The sequence below is a fragment of the Lampetra planeri genome, chromosome 1 (assembly GCF_965212315.1).
Source record: "Lampetra planeri chromosome 1, kcLamPlan1.2.h2, whole genome shotgun sequence".
In the NCBI taxonomy this organism is placed as follows: domain Eukaryota; kingdom Metazoa; phylum Chordata; class Hyperoartia; order Petromyzontiformes; family Petromyzontidae; genus Lampetra; species Lampetra planeri.
Window position 1 is genome coordinate 31,960,471 of NC_136107.1, and position 25,087 is coordinate 31,985,557.

General features: G+C 45.6%; 1 protein-coding gene across 1 annotated transcript in view; it reads left to right on the forward strand.

Annotated features, from left to right (window-relative positions):
• LOC144721291 (voltage-dependent T-type calcium channel subunit alpha-1H-like) overlaps nt 1-25,087 on the forward strand; it is a 270,667-nt gene that overhangs the window by 95,035 nt on the left and 150,545 nt on the right. The window contains exons 2-4 of the mRNA XM_078598797.1: nt 9,307-9,418; nt 12,547-12,680; nt 16,208-16,305. Of these exons, the coding sequence (XP_078454923.1) occupies nt 9,307-9,418; nt 12,547-12,680; nt 16,208-16,305 (344 nt within the window). The remainder of the gene's footprint in view (nt 1-9,306; nt 9,419-12,546; nt 12,681-16,207; nt 16,306-25,087) is intronic.

Here is a 25,087-nt window from a genome sequence, read left to right on the forward strand (position 1 = left end):
TATATCTTTTTTTAAATCTTTGCACACAAGGTTTGATACGTGCACCATGAGTATAAAAATAGATTTGAGTCCATCAATCAATGGTTCATCACTCTCCTACAAGACGCTCTTACTAAGTGCTCTCAAGAGAGTCACTCCATTCTCAGCAAGAGGAATAGCTCTGCACTGATTTCCCGCTGTGCCGCACGTTATTCAGCATGGGTGTCCGACGTTTCGCACCAATGTGCTGGGAGCTTGTTTAGGAACTAAATGGAGCAGCTCTCACGGTCTCCAATTCAGCTCCTGAAGAAGCAAACCAGCGAGTGGACCTAATACCGAACAAAGTGTGACACAACCCAAAACACACACACACGGACTGCGTAACACAACCGCGAAAACCTACCTACGAATCGGACGTATTTACGAATGTAAAAATGTACAACCTCATCTCTGGGTGACGAGCTGGACAAAACTTAGTGAAAACCCACATTTATTTCGTTTAATTTATTTTACTGTCAATGAGATGAGACCATCAACTCACCGTATTTGAGGACCCATTATAACCATTACATGGCAAGCGGCTGAAGCTGGGTTTGAATCCAGGAACACAGCGACATGGGCATTATAACCCCCCCCAGCCACCCAGTCACACATCACTTTTCACGTAGTGATAGGTTTGGAAATTACAGGAAAAAAAATTGGGATAATGGATGGTGGCATTGCACATTTGCTTGTCACAGTTTCATTTTGCCATTTTGTTGATGAGTTTGAATGGTTTCTAGTTAATAGCACTCCCAATAGAACTCTTTGTGCTCCCGCAAATGTATTATCTTTGTCTCCATCCATCATCCCGTTAAAGATGAAAACGTTAAAAACGTTTCTATATTTAGGTGTGGGGAAAAAGTGTGTCGGTCTCTGTGTGAGAAAACCTCGGTGCAGGATTACAGACGCTAAACAGTTTGTGATAAATGTGGTACCATTGGAACCAAGGTGATCATCAGATAGCTTATAGGACACTAACATTAGACCATAGAAAAATTAAATATAATTGCGTATTGCATAGTGAATATTAAATTAAGATCCATACCCGAGTTTAACAAACTATTTTGTGATGCTACTGGTAGATTCCTGGGATTGATTTGCCAATGGTGAGGTTGGTGACCTGATCTGGCGTGAGCAGGGGTTGGTTAACCCCTAGGCTAATAAGGCTTCAGGCCCTCATATTTTGTAGGCCCTCCTTAAAGCCCCTCCATTCCATATTGAAGTAACAGCTGAGCTGCAGTAGCGTGGCCATTGGAGCATTCATTTAATAATAACACTTTCATTTTATATTTCGCTATTCATGCTAATAGCATCCCATAACGCTCTAAATTAATTATATATAAGGGCCAAATCACATATAAAGCCACTACCAAGCAAATTAATTGTGATTACATCATTAATGACTTTTCCACAGCTCAAGGCAGAGAAGAAAATGTTCTTTGTTCGAAGAAATAAGTGTAGTGATTGATTTATATTTGATGAATTTACCTTTCTACAATACATTTGTTCATAGGTAAATAAATATGTATGACTTCATTATATTTTTTTGCAATATGTCACATGTCTCGAACGGTTTTAGCCGCGTCTCACTTAGACCTTTCTCAGTTGTACAACGCTTCCACTCCATCCAAAGCTACGCTCAGCACTTTCGTCGTCTTGGCAATCTTCGCCTTTCCTCTTTAACTCATCGTTCAATTAAACGACGATCTGAAAAAAAAATTCTCCGTGTACACGACTGTCATCCAGTAATCGGCCACAATGGAAAAAACGGGAGCGCAAACGTCAAGTGACGTGAATTTCACCGTCGAAATAGCAACAGACCAATCCCCCCGTGGTTCTTCAGGCAACGTGTCCGACAAACCTGTGCCTTCCCCAGAAGTTCTGATGGGTCCGAGTCTCAAACCCCAACCAGTATTTGAATTCTTAACTTGACGACTGAGAGTCAAGTGCTCCAAATGCAGATGGTGCGATGTGAAATCGGCTCGTGCGGTGGCAGGCCCCTCGTTGGATTATTACATTGTAGTATCGTGAGATAAAAAAACAAATAGCATAATAATCTCCTTAAGCATTTGAATCAATGCATCAGCAGATGGATAAAATATACTACTGCGTTGTGATGTCGTAAGAAAGATGTATGGTCATGAATATTGCCTCAATATAATAATTGAGTGTGCAAAGCTAATAAAGTTTGTTACGTTTTTCTATATCACCACGCCGTGTGTATCTGACAAGAAACTAAATGAAATGTGACATTATGGATATTGCTTTGTAGACTGCTCTGCTTAGTAATTATCAGTCTGCAGCGCGGAAAGACAAAAACATATTAACTGCTGAATGAGATCTACCTAAACGGAGTTGAACTGTCTGCACTATTCCATTTATGACAGAAACAATACATGCATTCTCGTAGGAAAGTGACGTGCCCACTAGTACACCGAGTTCAAGACATTGTACATATTGTACAACGTATGTCCTCTAACCAGATGATAGTCCTTTGAAAATGAAATGTGATACCTCTCTCGACTGCATTGCGCTTTGGAGCCAGACGTCTGAGTTGTATTCCCAGTCACAGCGAAGAGAAGTAGCCAATGATATCTTAACCAGGCTTGGACAGCCCTTCTAAATATATTCTCTTTGATTTATAGTTTTCTCCAGACACTCACGAGTTCCTTTAAAAATAAGAAATTCGGTTTGAATAGATTTGCTCAAATCCTACACGGGACCCTGATGTATAATAATAATAAATATTTATAATGCGCATTCCATCCTAAGATCGCAATACACAATGTATGAAAAGCAGGAAACAAAAACAGAACCAGGGCAACCGACCAAACTAAAGAGGGAAGGCCACTTTAAAGAGATGGGTTTTCACAGCAGACTTGAATCTATCTACCGACCCTGATTGCCTGACTTCAAGTGGCAAGGCGTTCCATAGCTTGGGTGCCACGCAAAACAAAAGCCCGAGTGCTGAGCAGTTGGAGATCAGAAGCTGTTAATGACCTTGATGGAATATATAAATGTATTAGTTCCTGCAAGTAATGTGGGGTGAGCCCTTTTAAAGCATTCAAGGTATAATAATCCTGCGTCTCAGTGAAAACCTCCTTAGATAAATCGGACGGCATATTATAATTAATCGCCGTGGTGATTTACGCACCACGCTACGATCCTGAAACCCTGGGTTAAAATCTCAACCGTGATGCGCATGCAACTCCAGTGCAAATCGGCATCTAAATCTGGCTCTGGCCTCCACTAGGTAGACTTAGCCTAAAACGAAGCATCTCATCCAGTAGCGGTGTGGTTATCGACATGAGCACTGGAGAGATGACGGCGGGCTTGCGTCTGTTGCGCCGGCTATGCCCTCCATCCCCCCTCCCAAATTGCATTATGCCAGCCTTAATAGGTGCTCGCTAACAGCACTTATTAAAAAAAAACCAAGTCCTTTACTTGTAGGTTATAAAAAGGACGGAACAGTTTCATGACCGCTAATATTGAATTAGAGTTAAGAAACAAACTTAATGAAATTATGTGTATTGTCAGTGGGACATTTTTGGGGAAATTGAATCAAGTGTGTTTAAATGTGATTCATTCTACGCATGCTGTACGCACGGTTTTCATGGATTTATATTTTGTTTGTTTTGATTAAAACTTCGCGCAGGGTCTGTTACTGCACTGCTCGCATGCGGATGTTAATGAATGTAGTTTTTATGGGAACAACTAAAGCTTACAACCGGACAGTTCTTTATCTTTTTACAAACCTGTTTCCACTTCTCTGACAATGCAGTTACTCGTTCAGGTCACTGCTAGGGGGAGGGCCTCTATTGGGCAAGCTCTCGGGCAATGTTCTTCACTAATTTTCAGAGGGGGGCCTCTTTCACCGATAAGACATCATCAGTGTGAGAGCTGCCACACATTTGAAACCATTGGGTTTGACAGCACGATGGGGTATTTTCACATTCCGTGTATTGTCGGGGTGCCGCACTAAAGGCCATCACGGGCCACCAGTGGCACGCGCGTGTCTTGCAATGAAGAACACTGCCCTAGAGCAGCAGTCCCCAACCTTTTCGGCACCAGGGACCGGTTTTGTGGAAGACAATTTTTTGACGGACCGGGGGGGGGGGGGGGTTCATCATTGGGTCTTTCCCCCTTTTCAAAGAAGCTCTCCGGCGACTTTAGTTTTTTACTCATTTTGGCTCGGGGTTAGAGCTTGTGGGCTTACCAACACTGTGACTGAGACAAGTGCGCAGTGCGGGAAAGAGGCGCGGACGGAAGTGGTCAATAAAACAATAGGGGCGGGCTACGCGCGGACTCACCGCTCACCTTCTGCTGCTGTGCAGCCCAGTTCCTAACAGGCCATGGACCTGTACCGGTCCGTGGCCCGGGGGTTGGGGACCCCTGCTCTAGAGGATATTCGGTTTCATCTTCTGGAAAAGTAACGACAAGCAAAGCCGTATTTCAATCACAGCAATGTCCTGAATTGTCAGGCATGGGTCAAATGTCAACGTGTCCCCATGCTCACGTGACTGGAGAAACAATCTCGACTGTGAGATCGGTCGCTCTAGCCGCAGTGCCACCCGGCAACATTTGCGCCAGTATCGTAGAGCTTCCTCTTATCCGTTTACCCAATCGCCCGTGATTCCTATCATCCGTGGGAGACATGGCGTCCACGACAACTCCAATTACCAACGGCCATATTCTTCCGATTATCTGCGATGCTTTCGTTAAGCGGAGCACGTAGCACGCATTGGCCCGCGGATGATGCGATCCGCGATAGTGGTCCCCTGCATCACCGCAGGCAAGGGGATTTCTGCATCCCAGCCACATCGTCAGTGTCATTGCATCATAACATACATTGCATCATAACATTGCATCATAACATACAAAAGCAATACACAGTGAACCCTCGGTTTAACGGACTCGTAGGGTGGAAGGTGTGTCTGCAGAATCCGATTGTCCGTGAATGGCCAAATGACAAAAGTGTTTTGAGCACTAAATCACACCCTACCACATGCAAACTACTTCCTGATACTATGGGAACCTTTCTTGCCAGGATCAAAATATAACAATGGGGTTCACCCTCTCCGTGTTAAGATGTTAAAACACCAAACAGAAACCTTTTGCAAGGAATCCTGTCTGCATTAACCACACGTACTTGTGGTGAACATGCAAGGAAAAAACATGCTCTGAAGGATACATGCATTGTCTTTGAAACTGATTGCGCCACACCAGAGGCAGCTTTCTTGAGAGCCTAGTCTCAAACAGTGTTAGACCAGCTTATTTTCCACTTTGATTTCTCCTATTTTGACCTATTTTAAACAAAAAAACACGTGTAATGTAATACATTCTGTGACAAGATGCGAATATTAACCGGACTGATTTCCACATTACTGAACTTAGTTCGTTGTTGGGGCAAAGGCCGTTGTCGTTGTTGTCGTTGATGTTGTCCGATCTTTGGACAAAACTCTGATTCAGTAGATTTTGTCTGTTAAATCTGAAATCCTTTGAATGGGGGTCCGTTAACCCGAGGGTGTACTGTCCACAGATCTACTCGTTAGTGGCAGCACATTTTGGGCGTTTTACTTTTCCTGTACTGGACTACTCCTGAAATATAATACAACAATAATATCCTTGAGTACTCAAAGAATATGGGTATTCTTTGGAGGAAATCTTATCCAGCAGCTGGAATAATTTCCATTCCTAACCTTCATATCCAAAACTATGAAAATCTGATGTTGAGAATTATAATCTTAACAGCATATAAATGGCCCAAAGCAAAAGCATAATTACGAGCAGGAATGTTTAATGAATGGGCATTAAAGATTTAGCTCCCAATTTTTTTCTTGGGGGGGGGGGGTTTAAAATGTACAATGTTAGCTGTCGTTTCTATTATATATAGATGCGTCATATATGGAGTCTGCATCCTTCAAAACGTTGCGGTGAATATGTTCATCGGCCTACGTTCAAATCCCAAAACTGCTTAAACGTTCGTACTTCTAAGCGTGCACTCGGCTCTATATCTGCCAAGTGTCGGCTTACTTAGCTCTTCGAGAACATCGTCGGATTTATGTAACTCACTCGCTCAGGTGCCTCGTGACTGACCCTATCTTTGCGACATGTCCTCATATACACACGCAAGTTTTATTGCCAAAAGAGAGAATTCATCTTTATGTTCTCTCTCTCACCTGTTTAAGTAGAGGACATTGGCAGAAAGTTAAAGCGAAGTAGATCATGAAAAGCTCGGACCTCCAGAGCAGATTAATCTGTGTTGGGTACAGCGTGAACACAACGGCGAAATGAACTCATTAAGCAAACGGTAACGGCGAGAATCTACGTACAGAACAAAATAAGCAAATTACATTTATTCAAACACCACCTTTGTACACTTGGACGCACGTTAATGAATGCATCTGTCACCCGACTGGGAGAAAAAAACATTTAATGATTTCTGCAACATCGAGAATTATGAATGTATAAAAAATATAGGCAGCAAGCCCGAAGCTACAGCATAATAATATACAGGAATGTTTCATTAATGGGCATTTGCAGTTCGAGGTAATGAAGAGGAAATCTTATCCAGCAGCTGCTTTTTTTTATTAAAACAATAACTCATGTTTGCTGAGCTTCAAAACGTTATCGCAAAAATAGATTCACACGCAGGCGAAGATAGAGGCGGCTGGGGGAGCGGTGGCACGGTGGTTCGCTCACTGTGGCCGGCAACCCGAGTTGGATTTGCCATCGCGAGCTCACAGAAGTGGCGAGTGGTGTGTGAACCAGCAACTCGGCTCCCTCCCTGTTAATTATCATCCTACACTAGCACCCTTCTCACCCCATAGCCACCAGGGCCTGGGAAGGCTTCCTCCAACCGGTAGTGCATTAATAAAGGACCGTGAATCATCACTCTTAACATTATACTCACATAAAGAACCCCTGTGTGTATTCTAGATTTGAAGCTTTCGTGACTGCAAGGATTCATACTGTTTGTTTTTTCGGTAAAATTGTATTAATTGTTTTACCTACGTGACTTTACCGAAAAAAACAAAAAGTATGAACCCCTCTGTGATTGTGTAGGTGAAGAAACATGAAACAAGGTGAGGGAAAGTCAGAGGTGAGGATGATAATCGCTGGGGCTTCTACGATGCATAGAACATTTTTTTATTGATACTGTGGTCCAATACAATTTAAATGTTTTAATCGCTGTACTATTAATGCTTCGCTAGATAACCGTGAAAGTATCGGGGTTTTACCATTGTTGCGGTGTGGTACTCTCATTGTTTAAAGACTGAACGGTAGCGATGTCATGATTTCCCCCTCCCCACCATCCCCCCATCATTTACATTAATCATAGCAGGTCAGAATCATAACATTTATTTATACTGGAGGAATCCGAGGAGCTACACAGCTCTTATTCTTTGGTTCTTTCGGTAAAGTCACGTATACAGATAAAATAAGAAATTAAATAATAGCATACGACGTTTCGATTGCAACACAAGCAATCATCATCAGGTATAATGAAATAGCGACATAAAATCTAACCAGAAAACTATAGACAGACATATAAGCAGACAGATATCACCAAGATACATAGAGAGAGAGCAACACAGGTACAGAGAGGGGTGATCGTCTCTGTGGGGTGGCTTTAAATAGACAGAGGGGGGCGGAGGCAGCGAGAGGGAGGGGTTAGAGACAACATTGACATGTCAATGAGTACGAGGAGACGCGTAGAGAAGTACGCAGGCTTAGAGGGAGAAAGAAACACACTAAAATTAAATAACCTAGCAAAGTATCGAAATATTATGTAAAACGACACAGAGAGTCGGTCAACACACAATTAACGCATAGCCTGGTCGATTACGTATTTCAAAGATTGCTAAGTTAGAATTTAAGTGAAAATTCCAAAGAAAGACAAAAGATAAAAACAAGAGGCCAAGAGCTCTTTTTCACAGATATCCAGCCAGGGTGGGTCAGAAAGTTACAACAACAATACAAAAACAACACGATAGGAGTGCAAAGTATAGTAAAGCTAAGCAAATCACGTACAAATACAACTTGTAAAGCCCACTGAGCTATTAGTTTCTTTTTCAGAAGCAACCTGGCCACAATTGATAGCTCAACCCAAGTCGTTTATCTTGTGGGAATGTATAGCAGCCAAATAATCTGTACATATATGTCAACCCATGTCTATTTATTGCTTCAAATGCTGGTGATTTCCGAGTGTGGGTGTTGGAATAGGGCAGACATGATGTCTAGTTCACCTTGAACGGTGGCAATTCAGACCTTGCCATGGACATTTGTAGCGTTGGTCAGCGCGGCTTGTTGAGTTTCGATGCGTCTGTACCTCGTGTGTGTGTGTGTGCCTGGCGGCATAACTAGTGGGGACCACGTGACCGACCTGAGTTTGATTCCTTGGCAGAGTTCACGTCATTCGTCCATTCATCACGCACGGTCAGCGGAGGACCGTTGCGCCAAACTCGTGTTCTCTTGCAACAACATTCGCATAAACTGCTCTTGCTGCCATACGCCGGCGTCTCGAGTGATTTGTTTGAGCGGCTAACGTCTGTGGCGAGTAGTACTTGAAGGGATGGTCCTAGGCCTTCCCTAGGTCGACTCAGCCTCGCATGATCATCTTGCAAAGAAGACGTTTTGTTTGGCGGCTATGGATGAGGTGTCGGACGCTCATCCCTGGCACTACTTTTTCAAGTTTGTAAGTGCCACGATGGACGAACGAAAAACATATTTCGATACCTTAATAGTAGTCGCATGATGATGACGACGACGATGATAATTTAATAGCAGTCCAAATTTACTTGAGCCTGGGCACCATCGCCAATGCAAGATTTGTGAGCAGCAAGGCAGCGATTGGGAGGTGCGGTGGCATCAAAGACAAGAGAGGTCACGGTGACCTCTCTAATTGCACTCGTGTCACCGTGGGGTCCCGTTGCCTGTGCGGTCGTGTCACCATATGACCGTGTCACTGCGCCATCATGTCAATATGCGGTCGCGTCACTGGCAAGTTTGCTATCGTTTTGATCGTGTCACCACGTGGTTGCGTCCCTGCCGAGTCGTGGCACGGTCTGGTCATGCAATTCGTGCTGTCATGTTACTGTGCGGTCCCGTTGCTATGTTGTCGCGTTGCCATGTGGTCATTTCACGGTAAGGTTGTCCGTGGCCATGTGGTCATTTCACTGTATTGAGATGTTGCCGTGTGGTCGCATTGCCATGTGATCATGTCACTGTGTGGACTTGTGGTCGCGTCGCCATGCGGTTGGTTGACCTTGACGGCGGCTGCAGGTGGTTTGAGCGGGCGAGCATGCTCGTCATCCTGCTCAACTGTGCCACCCTGGGCATGTTCCAGCCCTGCGCCGAGGTGGAGTGCCACTCGCAGCGCTGCCAGGTGCTGCAGGTAGGATTCTCGCTGGCACGACACGGCGCCACGTGCCGACGACAAATACTGCACACGACAGAATGATTATCATGATGGTAATGAAGACTGATCACTACATGATGACAATGATCGCGCTAAACTCCGATCGGTACAGTTGGCCACGTACGGTGCAAAAGACGTTCTACATACATATTAACCACGACGGTAATAATGGTGAAATGCTGTGTATAATAATTACCGATTATAAAAGTATGATGCTGCAGAATGATTATGACAACAGACGTAATGATGATGATGGATGATGCAGACTGGCCACAGCACCACGAGTAAGGATTACGATGCTTCACAAGAATCGCTACATTATTTATGGTGTTTGATGGATCGTGCTTAACGCTATCGACAATGATTATTACGATGACATTGACGCAGTATAATCAACACAATTATAATGATAATTAATAATTGCACAGCTTGGATATAGAATGATCATTACAGTGGTGATGATGATGATGATGAGAGTGAGCTGAGCACCACTGATATTAAGATGTCCGTGTGATGAACGGGAGAGGAGTAAGTGAAGGGGTTGCCAAGTTGGAGTTATTTATTCCTATCATTAGCTGTGAACCCACTCGCGGGTTTACAGCTTATTAAATTTAGTTCTGAGCAAAGTGAAATGCTTTAGGGAGCTTTGGATGGTAATCAACGCCATTGGCAGCCCTGAGCCAGAAGTGTCAATTCCACATTCCCATGGCAAGAGATAGCCCACCTCTGCACGAACCACTGTTGGATTCCATAACAGTGGTTCTAAATCTTGACTTAAAGCTTTCGTGACTGCAGGAATTCATATTCTTTGGGTCTTTCGGTAAATGCACGTACGTAGGTTAAAAAAAATTACAAAATTCAATAAAACAAAAAACTACGATGTTTCGATCGCAACACAAGCCACCGTCATCAGGTGGAATAAGTAATATTTTTAAAAACTTTTTTTAAAAACACGCTTTAATGAAATGTACCGTACTAGTAATGGAAGAACTCCACGACTCCAGGAAGTGGCCACGAAGCTTGCCATAACGTAAGGGGACCGTGGTGGTTTACAGCCAACGTCAGTTGAGCGTGGACAATTAGACCGAAGCCGAAACATAACATATACAAAAGAATGTTCAAAAATATAGTATTGTCATCAGTATCATATAAGAATACCAAGTTTGCAGTCGATGCCACATTGGGAAGTGGGTAAACATTGAGTTACAAGATTTAAGGATACAACAACAGACAGAGTGAGTTAATAAAACGCGTGTAATAATAATTAAAAAGGGATGGAGGCCACTAAAGGTTAAAAAGGGGCATAGCCCAAGCGTCCTGGTATCAGAACAAAGTGGGCGGTGGCAGTGGTTCGAGTTTTGAGGCCCCGTGAGGATTGATGGGCTGGGTCAAGTCCTGATCGGGGTTTTAACTTGTGACCTTTCATTGCCAGTCGAGCCCTCTGATTGGGAAATGCCGAGGCATTACTTTAAACAATCCAGTACTCATCTGAGCCAGCGATGGTCCACCCCCACCATTCAGCAACCAGCACAGATCGGCGTGAAGTATGGTTAAACAACCTCAAGTGACCGTCACTTTGTGCGTAGCCCCTCTTTCTAGGGTTTGACAAACGTCTGAGCGTTATTTATAATTATTATTGTGGAAGTGTAACCATTGCTCCGAATATTATAGTTTCTGTACATGTGTCAATCTCAAGCCGTTGTTGGCACAGGATACATTTCTACAAAGTGGTCCATCTCCTAATACTGATTACTTCCATAAGCAGCACAACGTAATTACTCAGGCGTCATGCACAGTAATGTTACGCAATATAATTTTTTTATTGACCTCAAGTAATTTAACCTTGAAAATATCGGCACTCCGCTTTAATTGTTGGCTCTGCTATTTGATCATCCTTTATGCGTTTTGGCTGCTCGCTTTACGCTCATTAACGCAAACTGCTGACAACATTGTTCATCCCTTTGAAGAGTTTTTTTTTTGGAGCATTGTCAAATTATTAAAAGTAAGAGTCATCAAAAAATTGCAGCCACGACTTGCCAAGTAACATTCGTCTCATCGAACACTGAAATGAAAGTACAGTAATAACACTGGCTTACCAGCAACTGCCTTCAGTAATTGGTGGGCCTAATTACAGCGAATGCGTTCGCAGGGCTGGGTTTTTGGTGGACTACTGTACGTACGCAACTTCGGATGACAATTGAGGTCTACTTATCGTTAAAATACGGGTGCTCGAGGCAAGGTGCAATGCCTCACGTGACTGAGCACGTCAGAGGTTCTGGACTTTAACAAAGCAACGACAAAAGAAGCCTCCGCCCTGCGATCACAGATGCAGAGGTGGCCGCGCTCGGGGAAATCGCGTGGCAGGTTTCGGGGGCTGGGGGGATGGGGTATGCAGTTTGGAAGCTTGGCAAAGAGCGTGGCGTGAGGGCGTTCCCGATGCAACCAGAGCGAGGAGGCTGCCGCTGTCGCTACGATGGCTGGTGGGACTCGTGTGGAGAGGGGTGGGGGGGGGCAGCGTTAGTGAGACGGACCACGGAGGTCAGTGACCATGTGCAAAAATCCACCAACAGCGACGACAACGATTAGATGCTTCGCAGGCGTAGGGGTTACGTCGCATGTGTCATTACGTGTGTCGATAGCCAAGGTGCTTCCAAGTTTGTTGAAGGATGTGCTAACGGTGTAATGAGGGGGAGAGGTAATGGGAGGCCGTGTGAGAGCGGACCGTGGAGGTCAAGCGTTGACTTTTCGTCATCAGCAGCAGCAGCATCTATCATAAGGGAGTGTTGGGCGAGGTGAGGTGTAGTGTTATCAACTACAGTCGCTATAATGCCCCCTTGACTCCTGAGCGAGTTAAGCGAGCATCCATCCACAATATGTCAGCATTGTCAGCATTCCAGTAAATCTGACTTGGGCGTTATTTGCATATTTAGTAGACATTTTTTTACGGCATTGCACAATTTTTTTCAGATGCCGTGCATTTCCATGCTGATTGCTCCGCAGGACATCAGCGAAAACATGGGGTGTTTCATCCGTCAGGGATTTTCCTATTTAAATGTTTTACCAAATGAATAAAACATGGGTTTTCGTGCTTGCCTCCCTTACAGGCCTTTGATGATTTCATCTTCGCGTTCTTTGCGGCGGAGATGCTGGTGAAGATGGTCGCCCTGGGCGTGTTCGGGAAGAAGTGCTACATGGGCGACGCGTGGAACCGCCTCGACTTCTTCATCGTGGCCTCTGGGTCAGTTCCCTGTTGCATTTGTTGCTGGTAATTTGTCAACGAACACGCAAAGGGTTCGCCTTCTACGAGACACTGCGGGCCGGAGCGGTGGAACTTGTGGATGGCGCACGGCGCTGCGAAGCCCCCGGTGAACCCGAGCTTGATCACTAAAGATCAGTGGCGGCGACGTCAGTGACCAAGTGATTCCGTAGTTGAATGGCGGAGGGCTGTAGCGAGTGAATCTGCGACTGCTCCGCCCCTTCCCCCCTAAAAAAACCCCAATGACACCAAATATTGACTGAATGCGATTCTTTTTTCAAATTTCTCATCATAATAATAATCTCAAGTGTCAATGCACTTACATACAAAAGCACCGCACTCAGGCAAAGAGTTAATCACATTGAAATGCCTCTTGCCACCGTTTTGTAAAGTGTCTGTTTTGGCAAATTAAAATGAGGCAGGGTACCTGCAGAGTGGCGTTCGCTGGGGTAGATAGCGGCAATTCCACGCCACTTATGCCTCCCTCGAAACAACAAAATAATAATCAATGCTGATTTCCGCACCGTTGTCAGTCCAATGCAGGGAGGAGGCCTCCCCCAGGGCATCTCGGCCATGGAGTGTTTGGCCACACTGATCAGTGCAGGTTTATGGTCAGTTCAGGGATGCCTGAACCGGCTCGGATATCATTTGTCGCCGACGCTACCCATGGCTGCGAATTTAACTCAACTGGCCTCGTTCATAGCGCAGTGTGTGAACAACTGTGACATCGCTCCTCCACAGGGTATTGTGTTATTATTATTAAATTGGGTGGCACTCATTTCCTTTGGCTGAACTGAACATCAGACGGTGATGCTGGGAGCCTGTAATTCCATGCTGGTGTCCCGTTGGTATTCAGCTGACTGGGTGGTGCCATCATTGCTTATTGTGCGTTAATATCTTGGTCAGGGCTGACTCAACTAATCATCCACTTGAGGTTAAAAAAAATTATACCTCTATATGGGTAAACAACAGCGCTTAATCTATACAGGGACTCCTCCTCTTACGAACAATCGACTTTTGAACTTTCAGAGATACGAACAAACCTGTCCGTATGTCCAGTTGTCCCAGAGTCGTAAGTTCAACCGCCGCGCAATAGATGGCGGTGGTGGCATCTACATCTGCAGAACGTGAAGAACCAGTGGCATCTACATCTACAGGAGATTATACAACTTTAAAGCCATTCCCCGTGTTTAGCGTACATGCCGTATAACACGTTTGTAATCGCCACAGGAGTAAAGTTGGACTTACGAACAAATCGACTTACGAACAGACCTATGGAACCTAACTCGTCCGTCAGTAGAGGAGTCCCTGTATATAAATTGGCACCTGCCACGTGAATGTGGAAGTTTCCGCACTGGCTCACAGGTCGCCGGGTTCTTAGTGTGGTGCACCAAACCCCTGCGCCAACATTTCACACCGCTGACTTTTTGCAGAAAACGTACATGGTGCTGCTGTGTTCACGAGCACAGTGACCAAGGAGCCCAACACAACAAGACTGAGTGGTCTTAAAGGAGAAATGTGAAATAAGGGACGGATTGGGCATGTTCGTGAAGGAGCAACCGGGTCCAGGGCTGGATCAGATGTAACTTGCCACTTGTGCTCACTGCACCCGGGAATCAAACTCGGGTCACCGGATTGAGAGCACGGTGCATTAGCTACAAACATATCGAATTAATGAAAACCTATTTTCAGTCTTCTCCTCCCTACGGCTGATGCTGATGTAAGTGGTGGTATTGCTGTGACGATGCCTCCTCCTTCGTATGTGAATCGTGCACCGAGTCGTTAGTACCCGGTCCACGGTTCTGTTCTGGGTGGTGAGCACGGTCGCCGCCCACTGCCGGAGAGAGTTTTTAATTGCCCATTTGTGCAACCGCATCAGCCGTGGTTGGTGCAGCGGATGCGGTTGAAGGTTGCTGATGAGGAATCCAGGGAGAGATCTGCTGTATTCGCGTTTGTACGTTCACTGAATAAATGTCGAAAAACGAAAGAGAGCAGGGTCCCATTGGCTGCTGAATGCAAACTCACGGATTGCATCGTTGTTGAGAATCTGAATATTTATTTAGACTGGAGGAATCTGATGAGTTATGAAGCTCTTTTTCACAGATGTCCAGTAGCTCCACGATGTCTGCTGGCAGTGACTGTATGCTGATGCACTGTCCCAGTTAAATGTTCTCAAAGACTATGAATACATTTTTTTTCCGGGAGAATACGTGTACGAGCAGACGACACTGAATGTTTCTGTGCACAGCTTAATTAGTGTGCACAAATAGGCCGTTTCCTTTTTTCCTCTCTCAAAATTTTTCAGAAAGCCTTTCAGGCAATTAAATACAATTTAAATTATTATGAATGTTTGCGCATCTTTGACTGGCTTAACGGTGGCCGACCTTTTGAGATTTCTTATGAAATACGAATTGAAAGCAATGTATGTATGTCAAATAAAATAAATCCCAGTTCCTTAGAGGACAACGTGATATGCAACCATAACTCGATTCATCCCCCTACCTCTGCTTTCTTTGCTCTGAAGTAGGGCCTACAGTCCGAAACGTCAGCCTGTTGTAGTTAGGAAGCCATTGGTGCTATTAGAAACCCACTGGAGTTATGCACTTTTAAATCATCTCGATTGAAAACTAATTTCTTTATAACTGCTTTTTGTGTTTTAGTGTTGTTGTCCTTCCCCCGCACCTCCGATTAGTGCTGTGGGTTACGTACGGTGCGAAAGAAGTTCAACATACACACCGAGGAAGTGTTAATCGCAAACACCGTGCTTCCGTTTGGTGCTGATGCACCACTCTCAATGCAGTCCCTCAATGTTCGCATTAATTTTGGTCACATATAACAATTTCCGTTTCATCTTCGAGTAAATCTGTGCTGCGCCCACTCGTGCCTGCCTGACATTCCGTCGGCATGCGCGCTCTGCGAAGCTCGCGGGACGAGATGGCATGGGACAAATTCTGATAGGATCGGACAGGATGGGATGCTAATTTTGTTTCGGTGTCAGTCTCTGGTGTACAGCAACTTGGTTGTTGTTAATGCGGTGGGGAGAAAGGTGTTTGTTGTGTCTGTGCTTGTACGGCAATTTCTCTCGCAGTCTATGATGTTCATGGTGTGTGTGTTCGTGTGCACCTAGCCTGACACGAGTGCTGTGGTAACGTCATCATCACTTAGTGGTGAATGGTGGCCGTTGTCGTTGTTGTTGTTGTGAGGAATGGTGGTACATTGGTTAGCATAAGGCACTACAGACCCGGCCGCCTAGTCAATTTCCTGCATACGGTCAGTATCAGTGGCGAATATCTGAATGAGCCCTGGACCTCCCCTTAGTAAACTCAACCTCAAATGAGTACCTAGTGCGATTTATAAACATCAGCCCTGGGGAGAGAAAAGGTTGTCGGATGTGGTTCTAGCCACCCACCCCCTGGTTTGCCGTGCTCTCTCACAGCCCTTTCTCCAACAGTCTATTAAAGGCTATATGGGTGATCTTTGTCTTCTTGTGCGTGTGTGTGTGTCTACAGCATGCTGGAGTACTCTCTCGCCATGGAGAGCGTCAGTCTCTCCTCCATCCGCACGGTCCGGGTACTCCGGCCACTGCGGGCAATCAACCGGGTCCCCAGTGAGTATCCCTCGCTCCGTCTCGCGCGCGGCTCCGTCTCAATGTCGTCAACGTTGTGCCGCTGCGTCGGTCCTCGCGGTCGTGCCGTGTGGCTCTCCGATTGTGTGTGTTTTTTTTCTTTCGAGTCGTGCTACCTTCCTGCAGAAGCTCCCAGCACGTGGAGCCAAACGTCGGACACCGTGCCGAACAGCGCGTGGCACAGCCAGAAATCACATCGGAGAGCTGCGTGGCTATTTTGTCGGGGAAAAACCCTATTATTATATTTTGGTACTAGCAAAGGAGGTCCAATGATGTAGATGCTCACCCCGAGCCCTCATTACTTTGATAGTTTATTGTCTTTGAGCTGTACGCCTTTTGGCGTCCTCTGGTCGAGCACCAATTGGGTCGAGGCTCAAAAGAAAGCCGTCCCTTGGTGTGGACCAATCAGTTTCAGGGACAATGCATATATTATCAAAGTGTGTTGTTTGTTTTCATTTGACTGCAAGTATTATGGTTAATGCAGACATGAATACTTGTAAAAAGGTTTCAGTTTTGTTGCCAAAAAAAGGGGAAAAACCCTATTACTATTATTATCATTTTGTCGTTGTCATCTGCGTGTGCGCGCCCTCTCCTCTCTTCACAGCCCATTGCCCCTCGCACAGCCGTTGCTTCCCGTCGGTTACCCCACATGATCGCACCTGTACGTTATGACGTTGATTCAAGTCGAATCGTTATCACGTACTGCGGGCCTGAGTTGTGTAATGCCATCCAACTCTTCGAAACGCCTTGGAAGTGCTGGGAACACCTGCACGCCACTCCCACCACATTGCGACCTTACCACTCGACTGACCGAGGTGAACCCATTTTTACCGCTGGGTGGACAGAGCCGGGGAGGAATTCAGAACAACTTGCCACTGTTGTTCCAACTTCCGCGTCGGGAGACAGAATCAGCAACATCTGGATTAGAAGTCCGGCGTGCTGACCATTACACCATGGCAGGAATTAAAAACACCCTCCCTTAATGTACGGGGCACCGTAATGTACGAACCCGTAATCCGACAAACACGGCGGAAAGCGAATTACTTGCCTTGCCAACGAGGGCTGCCTTTCAGAAAATGGGGAAAGCGGACAAAGAAAAAGTTTTTTCTTGTCAGCCCAGATGAGGCGCCTGGCTGTCAAGGATACGTCGAGGTTTATTAAGTCAGCCGTGCGCCAATGGAACGACCGAGATTGCGTGCAGGTTGACCGTGACAGCTAACCCGCAGTTGTCGTCAGTGCAGTTTGTTTGAATCGCTACTCTAAGCCTTGCCCAGCACCGTGGCCTTATGCCCGATGAAATCTACAAAATGTCACATTTGCAGAAAAATCGTACGCACGAGAATAGTTTCACGCGTGGCTTTACATTCGAATTAAAAAGCTGCTGCTGCTGCTGAGCGCTAACACGAGCAGCAAAGAGTCTCCTGGGACGCTCAAGATTTCTTCCTGGCACGTTTCGGCTGCTGGGCTGCAGTGCACACAGCCTATGCAGGCGTCATCATGCGTTCTTAGCCTCCTAGCCGATGAACTGGCATCGGCGGCCAATCACTGGAAGTTGCAAGTAATCACGTTACTATGCTATATATTTATTTCTAAGACAATTTTCGAGCTCGTAACAGCCCACGCCCGACAGCAACGGCTGTTCGCCACAAAGTGGCGGTGACATCGCCACAGTTTTTGTGTCGGGGCTAGGTGCACCTTGAGGCCACGAGAAGTGTCGTGGGCTCGCCAACACACCACCCCCCCCTCATTATACATTCGTACGTACGAATGTATGATGAAATTTCTTTTGCTCCATACGTAGATACTTAAATTTCAACTGAATTCCCACAATCTACAGCGTTGTGTGTGCATGTGACTTGAACATGCATTGGTCATGCATTCCAACTGTATAATTTTTACTTGGCACTCAAAATAACAGCCATTCTGTTGGGGTAAAAAAAATAGATTTGCCCGTATAGCTTGTAATATTAGTAATAATGCATTCCTAATAATAATATACATTTCTTTGTCAATCCTCTGCGGGATTGAAGGTCTCCCCATTCACGGAACTTTGGCTACGCTAATCAGTGCAGGTTGATGAATGGGTGCTCAGGACCAGATCAGACATCACTCTGCAGACATTGGTGGTGGCCGAGATTCGAACGGAGGTCACCGGGTTTATAGCGCAGGGCACCAACCACTGTGCCAGTGTACCATCCGATGGCATATTATTATTATTTTACATTTTAAGGCTTTCGTGACTGCAGGGATTCATCTTCTTGGTTCTTTCGGTAAAGTCAAGTAGAATGGAAATAATAAAATAATACAAATAAAACATTATAAAATACAATTCTCACGACGTTTCGGCCACAACGCAAGCAGCCGTCCTCTAACCCAGCTTAAATATACGCTGCCAAGCTTGGTGGTGTTCATTCAGACGCTGTCTTTCCAACAGCCCTGTTCTTCACCTGAGGACGGGTGCTTGCGTTGTGGCCGAAACGTCGTGAGAATTGTATTTTATTATGTTACATTTTTTAATTTTTTTTATTTCCCTTCTACGTAACTTTACCGAAAGATCCAAGAAGATATTATTTAACAGTTATTTTTATTATAGTATGTAACATATAGAAAGATTAAGATAACCTTCGATTTACTCACAATTGTAAAGTTCAATTCTAGACAATTCCATTAAGTTGCAGCAATGGTTTGCCACAGGAATGTGGAAGTTCCACCACTGTCTCAGGGCTGCTGATGTGGTAGATGAGTAGATGACCTCAACCCAACGTTGACCTCAAGTCCACCGGAGGTAGCTATCTTGCGGCTTCCGACGATTTCTGCCGAGAACGTCACGCGTTTTGTGGCACATGGGGCACGTGGGTAGCTCCTGTCCACAAACAAAGCTGCCTTATTTATGGGCCTGAATAATTCACTGGCATTTTCTCGGCTGTGCAAGCGAAATAGCGGTTTCTTAACAGCAGACAGAATAAACATTTTCTCTGTAATGAATTGACTTCGAGGGGAAGGGGGATGGGGGGGGGATAAATAAATATTTCAGGAGACTAAGAAAACTCCAAGGTACACCGATGCATTACTTGCAGGGTGGAAAGCACCAGGCCCGTTTGTGTTTTTAAGCGACGAACACTTGGGGTGACTTTGGATGCCTCTTTTAAAATTGCGTGTTGAGATGCGCTCGCGTATAGATGCTACAAATCCAATTTTCATTATATTGCATTGCGTACATATTCTTTAATGTGCTCCTCGGTACGGTACGAACCTCTTTATTAAGGACAATTAATTTTTAGTCGGAGCTGAAGCTCAAGGAAAGCTGAATTGCTACGGAAGGCTAATTGCCAAAAAAATAGAAAGGTGGCCAAATGGTTGGGGATGCTGAATGACCATGCCAGGGCAACAGAGCCCAGCATGCTCCGAGGGCCTTGAGGTTCGATTCTGGGTTTGAGCCACCTGCGATGAAACCAGGTTCTCTAGTGAGTCGATGGTCTCCGCTCAACATTTGTTATTTGACTTGCATTTGCATTTTAACGTGGCCTAGTTCGGCTGTGAGTGCTCAAATATATTTATAAAAATATATATATCGGATGACGAACGTGCAGTGAACCGTTATTGCATGCAACCAATTGACCTTGAAAGTGACAAGCAGATTTGAACTTGGCTAACAATTTGATGGGAAACCCCCACCTGTGCTCGCTCGGCGTTGCAGGCATGGGGCTGCAAGGTGGCTAGGGAATGGCAGTACGGCGAAGGGCTCAGTCGACAATGAATTGGGTTCTTCCGTGAGTTGAGTTTATCTGTCGTAGAAATGTGAGTGTTTTCCCCTTTGCGTGCCATGGACTTTCATGGCATTCTCTCATTCATCCTAAAGGCCAAACACTTTCACTGAATAGCCCAACGTCCCAATGCAGGACCTTCCTGAACATTAGTCTTGAGCCTCGGTTTGGCCTACCTGGGTACATAAATGGCATTATTAGAATTGAGATGCCTATTTAAGGAATGAGGACAACTTCTAGGTAATTTTTTGACACGTTGAAGTGAACATCTAATAGCTATGAAAATTCCAAGACGATCTCCGTTGATGTCATGACGTGATTCGAACAATAGCACATTTGGGATAACTTTGGCATGGTCATTATTTCCTCTGGTCTACCCATCATCGTCAGTCATGGACATTCCACTGCTGGATGAAGGCCTTCTCAATCCGCCGCCATGTGGCAAGATTAAGCGATGATTTCATCACCCCCATCTCCCCCGTGAACGTCCTCCCTTTCTGGGACGCGCTCTTCACCCGTCTTGGAATGCCGCACGGGGGAGGGGGGAAAAACACAAGGACCCTCGATCGTCAACGCAACGTCGGGCGTTGCGTTGACGTAGTCTTGGGTCTCGCGTAAACAGAACGAAAAAGCAACATCAGCGACGCGTGGCGCTTTCCCCTCCCCGTGCAAAGAAAAAATGCCACTCGTTAATGAGACGTGTCTCTGGCGATAAAGGATAAAGGGTGGTTTTTACAGCGGAGGGACACGCGCTCCCACAAGCGGCAGCTGGAACTTCCTCGCTTCATTTGCTCAACAAACTCTGCTCGAATGCTTTGTTCCACCTGTAGGAAGGTGCGGGAGAAATAGAGGCAGAAGAACTATCCTTTATTTAACTAGCGGATGAAATATAGACCTCTTGAGACACATTTGCTTCGTTTTCAACCGCGAGCTGGGTAACATCGAGTTATTTTGAAAAGACGGAATATGTTTTTTGTTTTAACAAAGCCCAGGCTATATTGAACAATAATTTGAACAAGGCTAAGTCGAGAATGCGAATTGCACTCATAAATGATTAAAATACGAGAAATATAATTGTAAAGTGACTGGCTAACGTTACCACGGTTCAGCAATACCATGATACAGGCTGTATAGCAAACGTCTTTGCTAATTATGGACATGGCATGACTATCTTTGGTCATTTAACTGTCCTTTATTATATTATTGCCTGACAAAAACGTTTATGTAATAACAATCTCTGTACTGAAAGTCGTACGTTAATAGCTGTTATTCATGTTAATAATACTTTGCAAAATGGGCTTTTTCTGATTGACAGTATCAGTATTATATGACATCATCATCATCATCATCGTCTCAGCTTGTGCAACTACTTAATGATTTTTCTTTTAACGGCGACCGTTATGCATTTGCAAAATAGCCAGTGCCACGCGAATTGTTGCACTACAAGTTTGTGAGAGATGGCATGGGCTTAGAGAAGCTTTCACCCAGCAGAGGATTGATCATGGATGATTACGATAATGATGATTTAACACGTTGGCTTTCGCGACCAAAATAATCCATAATAGAGGGTTTTTTTGTGAGAGATGGCATGGGCTTAAAATAAAAATCTTATGGATAATGATAATTCTTTGCGCATCTGTGTGAGTGGCAAGTGCTAGTTTTCATACTCACTCCCAATCACAAGGTTGTGAGTTCTAATCGTGTTTGGGAGCAGGCTCTTAGCTCAACATCCATTTGGGGGCCAATAAGATGAGTACTGGGGTGGTGGTGGTGCAGCAGTTGGTGCATACTCCGCTGTGAACCTGGCGAACTGAGTGTTATTCCCGGCCACGGTCAACGCCATTGGCTCGTGATGTGTGACCTGGCCCTGGTCACTGCCTTCACCAACTCGCAGTGCCCAACGAGGTGAAGTATGGTCATTATCGACATGGAGTGAGTGACGCATTCATCCCATTTTGGATAAATGAATGACTCGAAATTGTTTATTTTTTTTATGAGCACTGCTTTGTTTCAAAGTCAATGGTTCTGCTGTGAAGTGACTCGTCCCAGCATGGAAATGTAACATTTCCACCCTGGACTAAAGACTCCCTCTTGGTGCATTGCTCATTTAATACTGGTCCTTGTCATAGGAATGTAGAATGTGCACCACGGGCTCAGGGCTGTCAATGGAGATGAACACTAGCCCATGCTTGAGCAGACAACCACTTAGACTGTTCAGTGTAGGAGCGTGTGGAGTAAGGTCGTAGGGTAAGCAACTTGGAAGTTGAGCATAGATGTTGTCAGGAAATCATTCTAGGCATACTCAAGAGGGGGGAGAGGAATCGAACGTAGCAAGGGAAACATTGCAGACGCCTTCTGGGAGCTGTGGTTGTGATGGAAGGGGGCACGTGTGCGGTGTGGACGAGGGCACGTTATCGAGACGGGCATTTGGAATGGCACCCAGAGAGGGGCTAAGGAGGAAGAGCTGGAGCCAGACTGTGGCGATGACACTGTGAGAGCGGTCCTCTTCTGAGGTCAGAGATCAACTGCTTGGTCATCCTTTGTCCGGCCCGTTGAGATGCAGGCAGTGGATCACTCGCTTAAGCAGCTCACCAACGAAAGCAATCGCTCAAATCAATATTGTCAATCAATTAATCCGTTGAGATTATTTATTTAACCAGGTGCGAGTCAAATGGGTTTTGTTAGCGCTGCTCCCACGATGGATGCCTGTAATTCAGCAATTATAGGTGTGGTTGGTGGTTCACGCAGAGATCCAGTGTGTGTCACACAAATCTAAAGGCCCATTGATGTGCCGACAGAAAGCAGTCGAGCAAGTAGGTGCCAACAGCTTCATGAATCGTGACGGTTTTTTTTCCTCCGGCTTTGTGATAATTGCACAGTTTGCCTTGTGGATCATGGAAGGGGCTTTTGTTATCAAGCACCCATTAAGCCTACAGCTAGTGGAGCCATAACCATGCACACCTGACCACCTTTGTGTTTCTAGCACCGAGGGTGAATGTAACCCTGAAACTGGTCGTCTTTTTAGGCTGAATCAATCTCGAGGAGTTTCCAGTCCGGTCCAGACACTAACAACCACTTGTATTCTGCTTCATGATTAGGAATCGCACCCAGTTCCCTGGGTTTGTAGCACAGTTCTTCACCAAACAAACACGTGACAGTCAACGTCATATCTCTCGGGCCAATTACTCTTTGCTCTTTACTAGCTAAGTCATCGCAGCGTATGACATGTGCATGGTCATTATACATTTCAGGCTGCGTCAACCTAGGGGAAGTCTAACAGAATCAGAAGTTGTGCGTGGTCATAGATGGAACACAACTCACCGGCAATCCTCAGGGCGAGGGGCAGTCGGCCCTTTATCCAGCAGTGGATTGAGAAAGGCTGTAAATGAATTTAACCAAAGTAGGACCATCGTGCAGTGTGCCATGGTCCCATGATACAATGATTCTTCATCACTTTCACCATCATCATCACCCAGACTTTGTGAGGAATCCCTCGTGTGCCCTCATCTCACATCATGACCCATCCTGATAATGGACGGAGCTCCGGCATGTTAACTTGCAATTTACATTACCAGCCATGTGGGGAAAATTATATCACTTACACATCATGCCTCTTTGAAATATCCTCCCGTGCAACAGACTGTTGGGGCCAGCACCACGCCCGGCCGCCTTTGTCTCCCGAGTGGCGATGTTGACACACCGCACCAGCTACTAATTTGAGGTTAAGTCGACCTAGGGGAGGCCCACGACCCATTCAGACAATCATCACTGGTGTTAACCGTGAGCAGGAATCGAACTCGGGTTGCGGCGTCCCAATAACTACACTACGGCTCCTCTACAAACACTGCTCCACCCACACACACACATGAACACACATACACACACGTATACAGCATGTACAGTACTATATAAGGGCTTCCTGCAATTATTCCAAAATTAAATCTACTTAAGTTCGATTTTGCCCAGTGGGTGTCGGCACGTAATTGCACTGGAGAAGGGAGATCCTGTCTGTGTTACTCAAGCACAGATGCACGTGCACACACACACACACACGCGTGCACACACACACACACGTGCACACATACGCGCACACACACACACGTGCACACACACCCGTGCACACACACACGCGCACACACACGCGTGCACACACACACGCACACACACACGTGCACACACACCCGTGCACACACACCCGTGCACACACACACATGCGCACACACACGCGTGCACACACACGCCTGCACACACACACAGGCGTGCACACACACACACGTGCACACACACGCGCGCACTCACACACACGCGAGCACACTCCCCCCTGAGACGCCAAAACGCCGTAAGAAGAGAGCATTAGCATAAAATGCATCTTAATAATGCAGCTCTGCTTAGGCCAGGAAAACAGAGGCGTCACAATTAATTAAAATTGGTCTTGCTGTTTCCCTTCGTAATAATGGGCCCTAATTGTTGTGATTCAAGTTGCAGAATTGTTAACGGCTATTTAAATATTTTACTCTGCTTGTGTATAAGTGCTGCAAGCGTATTTTTGGATGTTATCAACCAATTGTACTCCCTCTCTCTCTTTCTTAAGTTCGATGCCCAAGAGCAGATCCATAGTTCGGGCTCTCACCTTTTCGATCTGATCGCTCTCAACTCCACCCACCACACGAAGCCACGGCGGCGAGATCGTCACTACCTCGCCTGGTATACAGGAGGTTATTGGTTCGATCCCGATCCTGGCGCTAGTTGTATATTTGGAGTTTGCGTGTCTCTCTCTTTCCCTGTGGTCGTGTGGATTTCTCTCCGGGTCCTCCGGTTTTTCCCGTCCACGTTTAGAAACATGCGTTCAAAGTATTTGGCTTCTGCACATTTCCACGTGATGATAAGTCACTTTGTTGAGATATAATTTGTGGCCAGGTCTTTTGTGAAAAATAGTTGTATAGCTCAGTGGGCCTTACCTGGAAAAATAAAAAAAAAGGTTCAGTGAATAGTTAAATAGT